Source organism: Gopherus evgoodei, chromosome 4 (genome assembly GCF_007399415.2).
Source record: "Gopherus evgoodei ecotype Sinaloan lineage chromosome 4, rGopEvg1_v1.p, whole genome shotgun sequence".
Taxonomy (NCBI): domain Eukaryota; kingdom Metazoa; phylum Chordata; order Testudines; family Testudinidae; genus Gopherus; species Gopherus evgoodei.
Window position 1 is genome coordinate 78,924,984 of NC_044325.1, and position 19,371 is coordinate 78,944,354.

The following is a 19,371-nucleotide window of genomic DNA, read 5'->3' on the forward strand; positions in this document are numbered from 1 at the left end:
TTTCTCAACAGCTCCATTCCAATATGGCTTAGAAAGGATGTTCATTTACCAACTGGCCAGCAGCACAGAGGAGACAGTGTAACTGTCTGTTTACAAATGCTTTTCCCTTTACTTGCCAAGAATACACTCTGGGTCAAAAATAGCCTTTGGGTTTACATGGGTTGGTTAAACAAATCATAAAGCTTTTAACCCCATTTGAAACCCAAGTCTCCTGGGGATTTCTGATCAGAGAGCTTTGGGAAAGGCATTGTTTGTTTCTTAGCCATATAACTTTCATTTTTAGTCAATTACTGTAGAATTAATCAGGAGGATTTTTAATATCTGTATATTTAACTGCTAGTGGCTGCTGCTGTTTCTAGAGAAGAGGGAATATTAGGCTGATAATCAATATGAAAGAGACAATGAAATAAGTGAAAGTGAGAGATCAATTTTTCCTGCCCATGTCCACAGCTCCTCTGCAGTCCGTTAGGCAGGGAGCTTGGGAGGCTGGAAGGCTAGGTGGAAGAGATGAGGTTTGCATTTAGCTCTGAACATGCTGAGGTTAACGATCATTCTTATTTTATCTAACAGAAAGTTGCATAGTCTTGGTCCAGCTCTGTTGAAAGTTCTGACTCCCATAGGCACAGATCTCTCTCTTTTGGTCAGCAGCTTCATAGAATGAGCAAAATGTAGCTCTCATGGGAGGTCATTGTTATAGAGAGAGAGTGTGCGTCTTAGAGAGCTATTACCAGTCCCTGAAAGGGCTTTGGAAATCAAAACAGAGACCTTGAACTAACCTCTTTGTTCAATAAGGAGTCAATGCAGAGAGCAGAACACTGGGGTGATGTGTTCACAGTGACCTGAGCTGCCAAAGCGGTAGACTGATGTGTTTTATGCTACTTGGAGCTTTTTCAGTGATAGTGGCTTCATTCATATATATAATGAGTTGTTATAAACCAGCCTGGGAGTCACAAATGTGTGGATCACTATGGCCAGATCTGTGTCTGAAAGGATAAGGTGTGATCTTCCAGTCTCAAATGAAAGTGAGCATTTTATGCTGCCACAGCTATTTAGGAATTGAAAGTAAGAGAGAATTTAAGAGGACCCTTTCTTTGGACCACTTGAACAATCTCAGGGCAGAACCTGTTGGTAGAGGCATATATTGAGTTATATCATGTCCTTTGTGAGACTTGAAGCAAGCTGCATCACCTGTAGGGTTCTCCTCACTTACTTCTGGAATGCAGAAGCCATGATAACAGCACCAGCAATGCTACCTAACCATTTAGAGCTCATCAGTGAGGAATATAGTATCAATGTAATATACAGAAGCATTTAGATAGACAGAATGTAAATACCCATGTCAGATACCTGAGTTCTGTTCCGAGCTCTCTCAGGGACCTGCTGTGTGACCTTGGGCAGGACACTTCCCCTCGCTTTGCAAGCGTTTTCCATTTTGTACAATGGGAATAACTGTATTTGCATTCCTTTGGAAAGTGGTTTGACATCTGCAGCCAAGAAGTGCTAGACAAGAGCTAAGTATTATCATCCCACTGGACTCCCTGGTTCTTGCAAAAACTGCCCTGGGGTCTTTAAGGACTTTTACATCTTATCTAAAAGATAGCACCTCCAGCAGCACAGCATCCTGTTGCATCACACTGTGAAAATGGAGCTCAGTATCAATCATAAGAAAGACTGTCACAGAATAATCCACTCCCCTTCCTGCTGTGCATGGATGTCTCTTGGTATCTCCCATGCCCAAGCAGTAACTCAGCCTCACAGCTTGTAGTCCAGGGGGATACAGGTAGCAGCAAAATAGGTTTCACTAGAAGGTTTCATTGGGTTTTTGAACCTGAGACCTTGTATGTAATTTCACTTCAACCCCAGCCAGCACGGTACTCAAGTCCTTGTGAATGTGGTATCTATGAGTCTCTGCCTGGTTGTGTGGTTCAGTGAGCTCTTCCTTGCTGTTCATCCAAAAGCAAAACAAATGTGTGGATTCAGGGAGACTGCAGCATTTAAAATAAATCTCTTCCCATCTCCTCAAAAACTTTTTAAAAGTCTCATTTCACATGTTTACATTGTTTAAATTATATCACACACACCCACACCTCAGTGAACCTTATCCTCAAGAGCTGCCTGGATTGTGAGGTGGATGGGTGCAGATGGAACTGAAGTACACCACTCCAGCTGTCCAGAATTACATGTTATTCCCATTCTCCGTGTAACAATAATGTTAACACAATAAAAAAAAGTGCTAATATCAAATGAAATGCTGAGCATCTTGGAACTGTAATAGTCCACTGGGTCAACTTGAGGGTCTTAGAGAATGTTTCCTTCGTGCTGCTCAATACTTTGAGGAGAAACTTCCTCTCTTCTCCTAACATTTTGTAGTTTCTCATAAAATAAAAAAATATAGCAGATGAAGGCCTCCCTTGAGTTGGAAGATGGGAATAAATATAACGGGTAAGTGCTAGGATCCTGTGTCTTGAACTCTGTCTGCAACAGGGATGTCAAACTCCTGGCCCACGAGGTGAATCCAGCCTGGTGGCTGTATTTATTAGAATAGGTCAAATGTTCCAAATAACTTTAACTGAAAAAAAATGATTGTGCAAATGTTCCTGCTATTCATTGCAAAACACATTTGATAAATAGTATTTTCCCAGCTCTAATACTTATGAGTCCTGCTTAACAGATTCAGGGTTTGCGGCATTTAAGCTTCTATTTTTAAAAATATAGTAAATAATTTAAAAAGAGGGACCAGATCCTTAGCTAGTGCAAATCCGTCTCGTTTCACTAATTTTCAAGCCCTCCTGGTTGTGAAGATTGCAGATGTGACCATGGCCTAGAACTGTCTTCAACAGCCTCAAAAACAGCTACAAGAGATCTATGAGCTACTCTCATTCATCTCCACAGGGTGTTCACTAACGGGAGCCTGACAATGATAGCAGAGGGGGGATATTTTCAAATTATTAGGCACGCAACAGCCTGCACATAAAGTTACCTATTTTTGATGAACAATTACTCATGTGTAAAGGGGGTAAATGCATATGCAAATAGCCAAATTAACTAAAAGCAGGAATCAGAAAGCATTTACTAGCCTTATAGCAGGAATACCCTACTGACACACCCGCAGTACCTCCCCTTCTCCAGGGCAATGTACCTAGCATCACACTGTGACACTTTGTTCCAAGCCACTAATGAGGGGGTCGTTCTACCTTAGTGTGGGTTTGACTAGTGCCTACTTGAAATCAAAAGTCTCTTTGTGGTTTGGATTGCATTAAGACTAATGCCTGTTTCCCAGGGTCCTGACATATACTACTCAGGTGGCACTGAGACAGCGCAAAGTTCTCCCCAGTGGTGACAAGATGTGCTCCTGATATCTGGTTTGTTCCACTAAAGTACTTTCACCTATAGTGCAATTTGTAAATATGTCAGAGGAGCTGAGCTCAACAACTCCTTTAGATATCAATAGGTGCTCACAGGTCCCAGCACTTCTGAAAATCAGGAACACAATCTATAATTTATCAGGTCCCACTGGACCAAGGAATCAAACATAGTCACGTCATATAGTGTTACATGGATTGAGTCTACAGTGCCTCCATCTATATCAGAGACTTAAGTATCTTTAAACCCGCAATTCTGGATGTTGGTGACTAACTCAGAGCTGGCCTTACCATAGGTGAGATCGTCTCCAAAAATGAATCCCCAAGCCACTTGAACTGAATTGGATGGTGACTCTTCTGTCCCTTAGCCCCAGGGTGGGAAATTGTTCCTCCCTGTCTGATCTTATTGCCAGATAGTGAGCATATCAGAAGATGAGTTGCCCCATGTCCTTTGGTCTCAGTGCCAGAGAGGAAGATACCACAGTAATTAATGTTCAGATACCATAGCAATCCACACAGTATAAAAACCCATAGATGAGATCGAAATGACCTGGTCCCTATGTTACTGAGTCTTCATGGGGCCAGTGAACAGCTGCAAATGGGAGGATGGGGGGGTGTAAATGTTTGTAGTTATGAGATGTCATGGAGAAAAAATATTTTCTGCTTATCTTGTATCCATTTGGGGTCTGGAATGATTTGGGGGATTATAAGATTATTTTTCTCTAAAAGGAGGAAGCAATCTGAAAAATCCAGATCTCGGTTGAGCTGGGTAGAACAAAGACAGGGACATGTATGTCCTTGTGTGATCCTCTTTATATTACTGTCGATGCTGCCCTTTAGTTAATACAGGGTGAAATTCAGCACTGTGCAGACCACAAGCACCAGGCCTATGCAGTACTTAAATCCCACTTAACCCTAACCCCATAAGCTTTTTCTGGTCTTCTGCACAGTGCTGAATTTCATCCATAGTGAGTGTAAAGTGACCCAAGATCTACCACATGTACAGTTTACACATTAGCTATAAGCATGGGGACCATCACTTGTCAGTCATCAGCCTGATTCTATGTTTTGTTACAGTTCTCATCAGCCACAGGTCAATTTTTGCCTCCCTTGAATCAGGCAGAGTACAAGGATTTCTGCTCTTGGGTAAGTGATCAGAAGCTAATTCCTGTCTGGGTAAATATTCAGTGATATATGCGATTTTAATTGCTCCTACTTGGGTCAATAATCGTTGCTTGGAGCTTGTGTACTAGTTAAACATTGGCATGGCTCATTTGTGTGAGTCATTGGTGGGTTTGTCTGGTTGATTTTCCTGTTTAATGGTGAGTTAGTGTTGGTGAAAGGGAGGAACTGATCGCTTAATATATGCAGGTCAAGCTTTACGATGCTCCAAGAACGTCAGAAGTGACCTGCTGCACCCACTACTATTCCATCACCTGGTCCTATGTAACTCTACCAACATCCCTCTGTCCTAACCTCCAGCCCTCTGCTATTCCAGCCCTGTGCCTTCAAACAATTCTGCCAATGCATTTCACCCACATTGTTCCAACTCTGAGCCTTTTCTGAGCACAGTCACCAACTATGCTCAATTGGTTGGGATGTTCAGATATGGTGAAACAGTGAAATAGAACGGGAAGCTGTCCAACTCAATCCACTTGTGACTTAAGTCAAGATTTGAATCCAGGCCTCAATAAGTCACTGCATAAGGGTCAGTGACTTCAATAAGAGTTTTGCCCAAAAGTTTCACTAACCAGCTGCTCCAACTGATAAGCTCTCTTGTTTTCCTCCCTTCTTTTTCGAAGTGTTTGTTTCCCAGTTTGCACTGACTTTTATTGAAAACATCAGGCTAATAGCAACAGGGGGGAAAATCGATTTTGCCTCTTTTCCCTTTTCTTTCTGGAATGCAGCCATCAAAATAAACATTAAATCCAAAATGCTGGGGTTTGAGTTATTACTTGTGAGGGTGCTGGGAGGGAAATTTATGGCAGCATTACTGTGTTTTGCTAGAAATCTCTTAATGCACCAAAGTGGGGAGGTGTGTGTGTTTTTTATTAAAATGTTACACTCTATAAATCTGAGCAGCAGGGAGGACACAGGTGGCTCTGGGACTCAGCTGATTGGACTGTCATTTCTAACTGTCTTCCCACTCCATCCAACCACCAAATAAATGCAACCCATAGTCCATCTCAGTCCCAGACTGGAATCATTCTGGAGTGACTGATGTTAGCTTTAGTATTGTTGTTGTTGTTGTTGTGTTGTTTTGTTTTAATTCCCTGCATTTTGTTCTCCTGACCTTTAACCGCCCCCCCACAAAGATAACACTTTAAAATCAATCATTCCTCTGTCTTGTTAGTTCTGTTGCCTAACTGAATGTTTGAATTCTCTGTCTCTTCCTCGTGTTGCTCCAAGTTTGTCCTATTGACAGGGTTCCATTTCTGGGTGACTGAGATTTTACAATCTGAGGATGACTATTGAGCATATGTGTTCTAGATTACAAGGGGAAATCACTCAGCCCACAGTTTTCAAACCCAAATGCCTAAAGTTAGGGACCTAAATATCAGTGGGCTGATTTTCAGATGAGCTGAGTTCCTGCAACTTTAATTGACTTCCTAGGATTTGTGGGTACTCAGTGTTTTTGAAAATCAGCCACTTTTATTTAGATGCCTAAATATGGATTTAGCAACCTAGCTGCAGGCACCCAGGTTTGGAACTCTGGGACACAGTTAATAGTATGTATTGATTTGTAAATCATGTATGTATTGATTTGTAAATCAATTTGTAAATCATGTATGTATTGATTTGTAAATCATGTGTGATGGGAGATTTAGTGGTTAGAGCCCTGGACAGAGAATCAGGACTCCTGAGTTCTATTGCCAAATCCCAAGTGATTAGCTGTGTGCTCTTGGAAAAGTCACTTCACCTGTGAGCCTCAGTTTCCCAATCTAAAAAAAGGAGATAATCATGCTTTCCTGGTTGTAGGCTTCATGCCTTAATAAGCCTGATCCTCTTCTGGTGTGTAAATAGGTAGTTTCTCTGGTTTATAATTCTAGAAGATCTGCCCCAGGATTTGCACAATTCTTTAAGATCAACAATTTGAAAGGGTTTTTTTAAAAAAAACAAGAAATCTGATCATTTCTGCATATTTTTATGCTCTGTAAATCTGGGTTTGTTTGTTTTTAATCAATGCAGCTCTCACTGTAAGATTTAATTAATCTTCAGGGTTTTGTGGGCACTTGTAAATAAAAAGAAGGAAAATGTTTTTGAAGGAAAAATTGAATGAGGAAAAGAAAAGTAAATATCATTGAAGTGACCCCAGGATCAGAGCAAGAAGATTCACAGAGAGACATTAAACCCCTGCTAGACTCACATCTTCTTGGAGGTCTTATCACAACGGCAGGGAAAGGCTTGTAATGGTAACAGGTTCGACCTCGGATTATGTCTATATCATGTGGTCCGTTTATGGCAAAGGGAAACAGTTAACATTTATTCTCCTATGCCGGGGCTGAACCTAGCAACAGAAGTGATACCGTTAAGGTTTCCATTCTCCTGTAATAAACCAAGAATTTGGGACAACCATGAACATTATCTAATAACTGGAAGGGTGGGTGTGTGCTGCCCGCCTATACCATTGTCTGGTTTAAACAATGAAAATGAGCCAAGCAAATTATTTTAAAGTGAGTCACTATTAAATGAATAAGAAAAACTCAGAGCAGAAAGATGTTATAAATGCAGCGGCGGGGATGGGTTTGATTCCTCTCCTGAATTAAAGCAACTAAAATGTCTTGTCTCATCCTCTGGTGTTGCTTCCTCCTTTATTTGCCTTCTTCAGTCTCTGGGGCATTTCGTTGTACTTTTGCAAGAGAGGTTTTGGGTTTGTTTGCTTGTGTAACCCAAAAGGACTGTTTCTTCTCCTTTGCATGTCAGCCTGACCGCGATCCTATACGAGACAGGATTTGCTTTGTGGGGGAGAAGGGATGTCTGCTACTGGCCAGAGCAGAGCTCACTATTCTACCACAATGGAAATCAGGGCATGTGCTCCGAATTAGCTCCGATCGTTTGGCTAGTTAATGTGTCTTTTGGCGTGACACATTTATTTTAACTGTGCAATTATGAATGTGATTTCCCTTTACATAAATGGGAAGCCGGCTTGATCTCTGGTACGTGTAAGCCGCATGCGGTACTCACACACGGGGAAACTCTGTACATCTGAATATTAGTAACAAAAATTCTAGTGACTAATGCTATAATAACCGCACTGTAAATCATTTTACTATCCATAATCGTGCGCATTCTGTTGCTATTCTTACAATTAGTAATAAATACACAATTGGATTAGGATGTAGTGACCACATTGTACATTACTGTATTTTTCATAGCCATGTGCTATTTATTAGTTTTTTTTGTTTCAAATGATCATGGGATTTAGGCCCCATCAGAAATAAGTGACAACAAGTAAAACGAAGGGAAAATAACTTGTGTGTGATACAAAATCCGCTTGTATTTCTTTATTATATTGGCAAAATCGGCTCTAAAAGCCAGTCGGCGCCCGGGGAAGTTCATATAAACTGCACAGCTCTCCTTTAAAAGGCGAACGCGAAGGGTTTCCTCATTTTCAAGTGTGAGATTAGCTTCGTACGAGGAATAAGGGATTCAGTGGCTGGAGAATATTGCGGTGTCGCTAAGGCCTGGGGTTTTCTTTCACTGAACACGCCATAATTACAAATATCCCCGCTTCTCCGCCGCCTCTTCTCATCAGTTCTCTGCAGCAGGCACCAGCTGCTCCCCAGTGAAGGGAAAGTGAGCGGCTGCAAGTCAAGGGGCGCTTTCCTTAGGAGCTGGGTTACGGGGTGAGCGGGCATCCGAGTGTGGGAGAAAACCTTGTGCTGTGCTGGACTGTTCAAACCCCTGGGGGTGGGGGGGTCGGCCCGCGTTCCTGGCTGGAGGCGTGCATTGTCCACTCCCAAAGCTGGCTGTTAGCTGCAGAAATATTAGCCCTCGAGAGCAAACAAATAATGATACGCCCTTAAAATCCCAGGCCTGCCTCTCCCATGCAACACTTTACCCACATCTCTCCACTCTGCAGCTGTCTTCTTCCCCTGTAGTCCTGCATGACCCCTCTCCTCGCGCTCTCTCATGGGCACAGCATCTCCCGCTTTCTTCCCGCCCCGCTTTCCCTTTCCCCCCATCTCTTTCTTCCCCTTCACCGCCTCCCCGCTCTCCGCCCCCAGTGCGTCGGCCTCCGCATTGGCTCTAGCTCGTCCCGTGCTTGTAAAGGTCACGGTGATCCGCTCAAGCTGCGCATTGACAGGTGCACGAAATGCCAGTAGATGCCTTTCGAGATGAAGTCCCTTCGCCGCCCCCTCCCTCCCCTGCCCTCTTTGTGTTGTGTTCCCGGGTAGAGGGCAAAGAGGAAATTCCCAGGGTTGGGACGCATCCCACGAGGGCGGTGAATGCCACAACTGCTGGAGGAGCTGATGCCAAGAGGCCGCAGCCGGAGCGCTTCCCACTGACCTCCAGCAAGGTCACGGGCACCCTGGAGAGAAGTCCTGGCTGGGGCTGAAATACCCCATTCAGAGCAATCAGCCCTGCCACCCGCTGACCCCTCTCCTTGCCTGCACCATAAGGAAGTGAGGAGCAAGCTCCCCTTCTGCTGCCCTCTCTAACGGGAAACTCCCCTCCGCCTTGTAGACTGTAAGTCCAGAGTTCATTTGAAGGAAAATTAATTTCGATCCCACAGATGAAGGGCTTGATTAAAACCCATTGAAGTCAATAGAAAGACTGCACTTGACTTCTATGGGCTTTGGACCAGGCTGAATTACTCAACACAAACTGTTCCCCAGTGTGGCAAAAAAAAAAATTGTCCTGGTCTCTGATTCAAATACAACAATGGGAAAGTGTCCCGGCTCGCCCAGTCTCCTTTATATGGCTGGTGCTTGTACACGAGGGAGGTTTTAAAAAGCAACCTAGAGCTAGCTAGGAAGACTATAAAAAAATAGCCACAGCAGAGCACTGGCTGAGCATCGCTCGCTGGCTTTGGCCAAGGCAGCCTGTAGAGAAGTGAAGTGGTCCTTAGCTTTAGACAAATGCTTCGCTTCTTGGTGGCTCTTTCTGTGTTAATTGTTATTCTTAAACTAAAGAATAAAATGCACTACAACGGCAACACTGGTCTGTAGAATAAACTACATAGTAAATTCAGTCATTTGCTTTCTCAAAAGTGACTTAGCCTTTGGGTCCCCAGATAGTGACAATCTACAGGGTACTGATTTTCAGAAAGTGATGAGCACATACCCTCTGAAATTCAGGCCCCTTGAAATGTCTCAGGTTGGACATAGCCAAAACCAAAAGCATCCAAAGTCACCAGTCACTTTTGGAACTAGCAGGCCACTGAACCCAAGCTGGTACTGTAATGTGGGATGGGATCCTGGCCCTACTGAAATCAATGGCAGTTTTGGCAGTGGTATTTTCAGTGAGGCCAGGATTCCACTCCATAGACACAATCCATTTTCCAAATCCACAGACACCATTTTTTTCATCAACCTTTCCCCATTTTCGGGGGTTACTTTTTTATTTGGCTCCCTTGCATGTTGCTGTGTGGTTCACTGTAAAAAGTGAGCAGGGGAAGCCAAGCAGAAGCAATAATAAGAATGAGGGAGTGTTTTAAAAAACGGTACAAACTAAAGTCTCACTCACTCATCCTTAGCGAGCCCTTCTGGAAAGAAATATCTATAAGAACGTAAATAATGAATGTGCAAAAATATTGTCAAACCCGCCGGTTGTCCCTGCATAAAGTCATTCCTGAAGAGGCCATAAGATCATTCGGGACTGCTTCCAGGCCTCCTCCTTGCATTTTTAATCAGCTTTATTTTCTTATTCTATGGCCTTTACTCAGACAAAATGTCCACTGACTTCAACGGGACTCCTGTCTCTGTAGGCTCCGGCCTCCATTCAGAATAACAGCTTGTATGACAAAACTGCAAGGCAGTTAATAGCAAGTTGAATTTTTCTTTCTTCTAGCAAGATACCAATTGAAAGAAAATCCCAACCCGCTGCTGCTGCTACAATACATCAGAGAACCCTGAGCTAGCCTCTTCAGGGATCGTTGGCATGGGGATGAGGATGGAAGTTTAGTTTTAAAACCCTGCGGCAGACCGGACTATCTTGTAATAGCCAGAGGAAAGAATCTCATTGGGGCACAGCTGAAGCATGGTTCAACCATGAATACTTGCGCAATCTAAACCATCCAGAAGTCAGACGAAATCGAGTGGCCAGCTCTGCTTTAGGATCTGATCACCCAATGCTAAAAAGATTATGTCCTGGTTCTTTGAAATGATGAAGGGATTGAGACAGTGAAATAACGGGAAGGAAGAAATAAGAAGGAAGGGCAGAGGGAATAAATTCAAGGCTTTGACTTGATTTGGTCTGTGGTGCTCCCTTCTGTCTCCCCACACTGCTTTGCTCCCCAATTCAGAGCGTCGGGTCCCAGAAACTCTTCCCCAGTTCAGTCCTCTGACAGCAGCGTTGCAGAAGCGCCCTTGCCTTTCTCATTTCTTCTTGTGCCCAGGCGCTACAGAACATAAGGTAATGCCCCCAACCTGCCTGTTTGCCAGGTCTTTTGTTTTTGTTGTTGCCATTCTGAGTTCTGCAAATGACCAGCTATTTCAAGATCTGGAATCTAATTCTGAAAACTGAAGACTTAGTTGCCTCTGAAGTTTTAATTGGCATGCACTTTTGCATGATTTCTTCATTTAATTTAATTGAGGAGGGTTATCTATGTGGTCATTTACTATACAACATATCAAGTATCAGAGGGGTAGCCGTGTTAGTCTGACGAAGTGGGTATTCACCCACGAAAGCTCATGCTCCAAAACGTCTGTTAGTCTATAAGGTGGCACAGGATTCTTTGCTGCTTATACAACATATGTAATAGGTGTGTATTCGCATATATACGTGTGTAGACTTGAATCTCATCTATTCAGCCTTTCAATTGTCCCTTATTTTTCCAAGTCTTTGGATGATATGGAGACTTACACAAAATTTAATATTTTTCAGTTCTATATTTTTCTCGAGTTGAGGGAATAGTAACTGAAAGGATTTCTTGAGGCCTCTTCTTCTGGACATCAGCTACACAATTAATCACAACTAAAAGGCAAGTTTCCATTGGGATTCTCTCCTGCCCAGGAATCCTTGGATAAAGTCAATCTTAGTATTTTTCCTCACACAGCAAATCTTGGAAGATTTGAAAATGAAACATCACATTGTTACTATATCTCAAAATAAGAAGGTTCGGGTCCATGTAACATTCCAAATATTTACATAGATTTGCAATAAATTCTTAAAGGAGACTAAACCACTGTGCATCAATCAGTTTGACCCATGGGACTGGAATCAGGACTCCTGGGTTTGTTTCTATCTGGATCTGTCACTAAAATAGTGGCAACAAATCCTTCCGCGAAACTCCTACCCCAATCTGTCTTTGGTACTTTTATCATTCATGGTTAAGGCCGAGGGTAAAAGAGTAGGGGAAAGTATATTCACCTGTTTCCCTGATAAGTCACAAATCGATCCAAATATTAATTCCGGATTAAAGAGCAAGATCCAATCTGTTCTATAACATACATTCTTGTTGGGATCTATACCTGCGTCTAAACAAGTAACAAGCACACGAGTGGAATGACTATACCCAGCTTCATATCACATGCCTGAAGACTACGGCTATTTTGCAGCTGAGTTTTGTTTGGCACAAACTAGTGATTCAGAACGAAGGATCTCATCACCCCGCCTCAAATCAATGAGATTGATGCAGAATTCATAAAAGTTACAATGGACAGAGAAGATGGGACCACATGGCTTGTCATGGCCAGTCCCAATAGACAGTAAAATCTGAGGGGAGTGACACAGACACTGTGAAATCTGTAAAGCCTTTGCCTCCTGCAACAGAAAATAGCTGTGGGGAAAATTTAAAGGACAGAATTAGGGGATCCTTTCTGTACAGTTTTTATAATTATCCTTGCTAACGGTACTTGCAAATGAGACCGAAAGGTCCCACAATAGTTTCTCTTCCGAAGCCAATTGATATTTTTATTTTATTTTGCACGAAATTATTTTATAATTTGTTCCTAGTTTTCCTCCTAACATCAGTGTAAAATGCAATCTTTAAAGCAGTGCGTCTGAAGCCGGGACTCTCTTCTCCACAAGCTTTTTAGAGACTGGCCAGCCACTGAACAGGTGTTGAGTTTATCTGGAAACATTTGACCAGCATGAGCAAACTGTGTCCAAAGCAAAAAGAGAGACCCAAAATGAAATAATGGACGTAAGGCATTCTCTTCTGGGATTAAACTACTGATGGAAGCTGCGCTTTGATCAGACAAAAACAAAGTCGGTATGCAGAGCAAACACGAAATCTCTGTTCTCCTAAGAATCTAGAGCATGTGGGAAAAGAGGGAGACCTCAGTGCAAAATCCCAGCAATTCTTCAACAAGTCAACCTCTCTGATCCACACTGGCGGCTCTCCGAAGTTTCTGTTTGATTGAAGTGGCGCTAAAAGGAAGCCTCAGAATAATAGAAACTTGTGGAGCAGATGCGGGTACAACAGCTACCGATTTTTAACTCGTTTGGATCAGGACGAAATTATTAATGCGGTATTTCACCAAGTGTGAGATTTCCCCGAGGAGGAAAGAACGTCTCTGAACCCCCCAGGGACAGCCCTTGAATTCTGAGCTTGGGGAAGTGGAGAGTGAGGGTGGGGTACAGCGGCTCTATGTCTGGGGGGGGGGTAGGACAGGTCCTATTTTTCTGGTTTTCTCTGAGTCCTAACGTGAAAGATTAAAAACAACTATTATATAACCTGTGCTTAAGTGGAAGCCCATGTTCTGTGGGAATTTAGCAAGCAGTTCAGAATGTTCCCTCTAAATTAGCTATAATCGAGAGACAATTAAGAAGTCAAAATAGCAAAAGACGCAGCTGGATGTATCACTGTATCCACATGGGACTTTACAGGCGCGTGGTGACTTGAAGCAAGAAAAAAATGAGCCAAATTCAGCCTTGGTGCCAACTATTTGGGTTGACGTTGAATAATACCAGGAAAGGATTTGGCCAATAACGAACCAGGAGCCTGATCCAAAGTCAATTGAAGATTCCTACTGACTTCAGTGACGGCGTTGGATCAGGTCCCATTTCCTCAAAGTGGCCTTTCATCACCCAAGAAATGTGATTTCAAAAAAAAAAAAAAGATCTCCGAGAAAAACCACCAGGACAGAGGAAGGCAATGAAATGAGCTTCTCCCGCCAGTACCCAGCGTGGACTGTGTTAGTTTAGTGGGAGACAAAAATAAAAGGTAACAAGCATTACACACTGAAGGGCCAAGAGCGCTGTTGCTACGCCAACTAATCCGGGAGCTCCTGAAATAAAGATGCAACAGTAATTCCGCTGCAAAAAGTTTTGGAGATTAGCACAGAATGTAGCTCACCACCACCCGCAACACCAGCAATAGCGTTAGAAATAAGTTCCCTCAGCTCAGGTACAAAAAGGCGCTCGCAGTTTGGTAGTCTGGGGCAAAGCCTATGAGAAAACAAACTCCCGATAGTTTCCAAGAGCAGGTCTCTGCCAAAAAACAGAGGGGAAGAACGTGTGAAAAACTACCCCTCCCCCACGCTTTGAAAGGAGCCCACTCGCGGAATTGGGGGTATTTAGTCACAGCTTGGAAACATCTCCTCCTCTCACAGAATAATAGGAGAAAGACAGACAAGGGATTGCAGGAGAGTGCTGGAGCCGTCCCCCAGCTTTCCAAGCTAGTCCCTGCACAGCTCAGGACTGGAGCCAGTCACAATAAAAGGGGTCCTTTAGCAAAGCGGGGGTACAAAAAGTGAAGCAACCAGAGCCTGAAAAAAAATGGTGATGGTTTTGGATGGGGAAGAGTGGCGGATTTAGCTTTACAATGAATATTTTAACCAGGAATCCCATTCCTTCCCATTCCCCTTGATTCCGCTCGTCTAAGGTTTTTAAAATAGAAATTGAATCCAGCCACTTGTTCAAAGCTGTATTGGTGAGCAGTCTGCCCAGAGAAATATGTTCTCTATCTGACAGATTAAATCATTAAGAATAATTAATCCGAGAGATTAATACAAATGTCCAGTAGGTCATAATCATATAATCAAATATATATATACAAAAGGCTATGCTAAAATCTGTGTAGATACCACCATATAAATGTGTATGAATAATATGCTATGTCTCTGTATATACACGTATGCATATGTTTACAGATTAATTGCCGACCACTTTATTTTTCATTAGATACCACACGAGCCTGAGTTTTCCATTAGACCGAAATAGACGTTTATTTTGGGCCTGAACTGCCTGAATAATCCTCTATCAAAAGACGGCATCGCTACCATTTAAATTGACTCCTCTGTTTCTATTCCAATAAAGACTATCTGCTCGAAATTAAAACTTTGCAAGGATGCCACGCGCTATTTATTTCCCCAGCGAGAGGCTGCGGTGCAGCTGTGATAGTGTGGAGCTGATAAGCGTTATCAATTTCAGTGTACATGTTTGATTTCCCAAAGTAGCCCAGTCTGTGGTGGTTTGGGAAACACGATCGATTTCGCAAATAGGTCTGGTGCACTCGGTCAAACTCAACTGTTCATAGGCTCATGGAGTTCCAATATATCTAATCCTTATTCAGTAAGGACTTATTTTCAAAACAATATTAAACTGATGTGATCATGATGTGAACTGGAAAGCTGTCCAGGATTTTTTATGTTTATTATACAAGCAGGCTGGGGCTGATCAGAGAAAGGTGAGCGTTGGTTTTCGCATCGATTTTATACTGATCAACAGACAGTGGAATCGCTTCAGTCAGATAATGGCCTGTTCAATACGTTTCCTGCAAATATCAAATGCGTTTGATAACATATTCGTGAGTCTGGCTTTCTGGGACTGCAGGAAAGTCAAGAAAGATTTTACGTTTTTCTTCCTTTTAAATAAAGGAACGAAAATCTGTTCTCCTTCAGTAAACCTGAAAGTCTGGGGAAATCAGCTGTGTGCTTATATTAATTTGGAGCAGAGACGGTGTATAATTATAGACTCGGTGTTTGCTTTTATTTGTTTACACAGCTTCGTTTACAACCAAAAATAATCATCGTTCGGATTTGTGAAGGGACTTTGGACAACAACAAAATAACATAGATATGAAAAGCAATTCTCCAATTATTTTTAATCGCTAGGTTTCAGTGAATTTTCCAAACACACTTTAACTCGGTAACGGATCGTGCGTTAACCTCTCACTTCCAGTGACACAAATTGGTCATTAGAGAGAGAGTTTTATAGGAAACCTTTTCACAGTGCTGCAGATTATCCCTGACTGGAAGCTAACTGAATTTTCGTTACATCTTAATGCAACTAGGGGCTGGGCGTAGCGAGTGGTGAATAGATTCACTGGACAGAACCTTGGTTTCAACTATCGAGAGATGCCGTTTTGATCATTCCTAGTGTATATGTATTGTTGTAGTTCAGGATCTTGGGAATCTCATGCCTTTTTAATGGTAGCTTTGCTGAAGAGAAATCCAAATACCATGCAGCACATTTTTATTCCAAGAGTTGTGAAATACCCTGGCATTTCTTGATTAAAGTGGTTGAGGCTGGTGCTGATTCTTTGCTAATAGAATTGCCCTCGAAACCACTGGCTAGAAACCCCTTTATTCGACACTCACGAATAGGTACTTGCCTTCATTTCTGTGTCTAAAAGTTCAATGAACTCCAGCTACTTGCTATAAAACTGGGAGCCAGACTTGGAAAAGATGCGGTTGTCTTCGAGGCGAGATACCCTCCAGAAAGAGACCCAGAGGAGAATCCCAGGCTCGCATGGCTGAGTTTTCCCTGAGGATTTCCCACTGGCAGTCCAGAAGTGGGGGTTTTTTTAGAAAGACGTATCGAGTTGATTTGGTTTTTATTAAGTCATAAGAGAGAGGGAGAGCGAGAAGGGGGGACGGACGAAAAAATGAGGAAAGAATTAAGCAGGTAATAAAGAGAATATCGAAGGGAAATCCGCTGAAAGCTTTCTTGGACCAGAAACTTGAGCAAGCCCAGCGCTGCTGCTCTGCTCCGAGGGAGACTTGAAAATGTTTTGAAATCTAATAAATGAATCCATCTTTGGCTATTAAACGAGGACCTCACTAGAAACCCCGGTGTGTAGTTGGGATAAAGGGCAGCCCGGCCCCTCTTGCTGCATCATAACGTATTTATTACTAATGTGCGATAGAGAGTTTTGTCAGACACCGATATTTACAATGCGGCTTATTAGTATAAAATCTCCCTGCCTACTGTAACAATCCGCTTGAAGCGTCTAACCCGCTTCACTCCCTAGTCCCCTCCCCTCGGGTTATTCCTTTGCAATCAGGGTTATTATTCCCTAGGCCCGTTCTGTTCAATTCTAGTTTTGCAAACCTAAAAACGTGAGTCTGTTCCCCCCTAGTCCGAAGTGGGGGGTGGAGGAGGGAAAGGGAGGGGGAGAACACATCTGCAAAAGCCCCGAGTGTATAGTTAGAGACAAACGTCAATTCTCGTCTCCCCTCCTCCTTCCCCCACCCCTCCCAGCACACCACCGGTTGCACGGACCTTGGGCCCACTAACTTGCTTAGGGGCAGGAGCCGGGCCTTCTGTCTTTAGCCATGTTTGGGCTCATCTCCCTCGCGGCATTAGGCAGGAATGATCGTCCGGCTACAGGCGGCGAGGAAAGGGTTAAGGGCCTTTTTGACTGAAGAGCTGTGGATGCAGTTTGCGTAATATCTTTATTACTGAAAACTTCAAGGTAAGAGCGCGATAGAAACCAGATGTGAGGGGTGGAAGAAAGGCAGGATTAAAAAAAAGAAGTGTAAGGGGCAGCAGGAGTTAACTGGGGAAGTAGGAGTGGAGTCCGGTTCGGCTGATGGGACCCGGGCTGATGCTGGTTTGCTTTTAAGCCCCTTTGGGGTTGCAACTGACCTTTCAGTCCAGAAAAGGCTTCTTCTAGTCCCAGCCCCTCTCCAGGTTCCAGTCTCACCGCCTCGGAGGCAGATTATCTAGCAAAACCCCGCTCTGCTACCGGAGGGATTTTAATAAAAAATCACAGCAACAGAGAACTGTTTACATCTGATAGAGAAAATATGTGAAAATCTTCCCTGGGTTGTAATAATAATAACAATAAATTAATTACTAACACCTCTAGAAGCAAGGTATGGGTGGCTGTCTTCAGCCCTTAACAAGGGGCAGAAAAATACCCAGCAACACTGGAAAGGTCTCAGAAAGTCATTGCCCGTCCTGGAGATGCCAGAGGGAGCGGGGCTGCTGCCAAAGGGTTAATTAGGGGGAAGGGTGAGGGTCTTAAAGAGATATGGCTGGGGGGGAGATCCATATTGCTTTTAATAAAGGACCTGATGGGGAGGGAGGAGGTTACAAAATCTAAGGTCTCTGCAGCTGCGTTGCAAAGTCAATAGTGAAGAGGGCCAGAACGAATCGAGTGTGTCATACCCATTAAATTGTTCCCTGCTCTTCCGCCCTGCACAGATCCCCATATTCATCCCCTAATTGCATTAATGTCATGTGTTTGATTTTCTATTTTTTAATAATAAAAAAGTTTTTTTATGCATAAGATCTGATCTCCCCCCCCACACACGCACACACTCCACGCTGCTCCCCTCCTTCCTTGGCCCCCTCCCCTCCACTGTCATCATCTACATATTAATTGTAGGAGAGGTCTCGGTTTTTGTATGTGTGTGGGGGGGAAAGTGTTGAGAAGAGTCTCTTTCGACTTTAGATAGCTTGGAGGGTGAGACAGAGTGAGTGTGAGCGAGAGAGGGAGGTAGGGGGGGCAGATCCCTTTCTCTCTGCAAGATCTTGAGGCTTTGGGGATCTGGTCAGCTTTCAGGAACATCTGAATCCTCTTAGAGTTCCCTGGCCCAGCTGTGAGTGTGCATGTAAGACAGAGAGCTAGAGAGAGAGAGGCAGGCTCCTGCTGCTCCTTCAAGCGCATTAAGGACACTCGGGCCTTTTAATTTTAGGAATGAATGCTGATACTTGTGTTTCTTATTGTGATCCGGCTGCCATGGATTCCTACTACAACGCAGCCTCCCAGAGCACAGAGGGCTCCTCGCCTTTTAGGGCATTTCAAGCAAGTGACAAGTTCAGCCCTGCTTTCCTGGCCAGCAAAGGACAAGGCTTTGGTGACAGCAGTAGTAAGTGCCGGAGCCGCTATAGCCAGCAGGAATGCCAGTCTCTGGATGGCAGCGGGCAGGCTCCCAGCTCTGCTGGGGCACAAGGCTCCTTTAATAAATACCACCAGCAGCAGCAGCAGCATCTCTACATGCCGCGAGGCCCCTGCAAAACTCCCCCGGAGAGCAACCTCAAGCTGCAGGAGAGCAGCAATCACAACGGAGCCCTGCAGGTCTCTTGCTACGGTGAGTCCCGTGCACACGGCTCCGGCAGGGGCATGTTTGCTGCTGAAAGTGGCTGGGGCGGGGGAAAGGGAGATGGGAAGAGGGGAGCGCAGATAAACTGAAGTGCCAGGAAAGGGGAGAAACGAGCGCGTCTTTGGTGGACAGGGCCACATGCTTGGGACCCGCTTCTCCTTCAGTGTGTGCGCTGGTCTGGTACCGGTGTCTTTCCAGCAGACACTTTGAGCAGTAACCCAACGCGGGCCGTTCCCCTGACACTGTCTGTGCGCCCCTTGCCGGCTTCGGGATCCCGTCTTCCAGTGCAGAAGAGACCATATCACGGGAGAGGATGGAAGAAAACAACCACATCCCCTCCCCTGCAGATGCACATACTCCCAGGAAAAGAGTGGGGTGGGATGTATAAAAGCTCCCCCCTACCCATTTTCCTGAGGTTGCTCTGAAATTGTCCCAGTAATGTCTTGGGGGCGGGGGCGATATGCGCGTTTTGAAACAAAGCAACAACATGCCCTCGGGAGAAACAATGGGTTTTATTCTGTTTTTTTATTTCGCATAGAAATGACTTAAGTCATGCGCAGACTCGC

The 19,371-nt window shown here is 43.9% G+C and overlaps 1 protein-coding gene across 1 annotated transcript in view; it reads left to right on the forward strand.

Annotated features, from left to right (window-relative positions):
* The first annotated feature begins 18,383 nt into the window (after positions 1 to 18,383).
* Positions 18,384 to 19,371, forward strand: part of ALX4 (ALX homeobox 4) — a 75,587-nt gene continuing 74,599 nt past the window's right edge. The window contains exon 1 of the mRNA XM_030559993.1: positions 18,384 to 18,793. Within this exon, the coding sequence (XP_030415853.1) occupies positions 18,400 to 18,793 (394 nt within the window). The 5' untranslated portion in view covers positions 18,384 to 18,399. The remainder of the gene's footprint in view (positions 18,794 to 19,371) is intronic.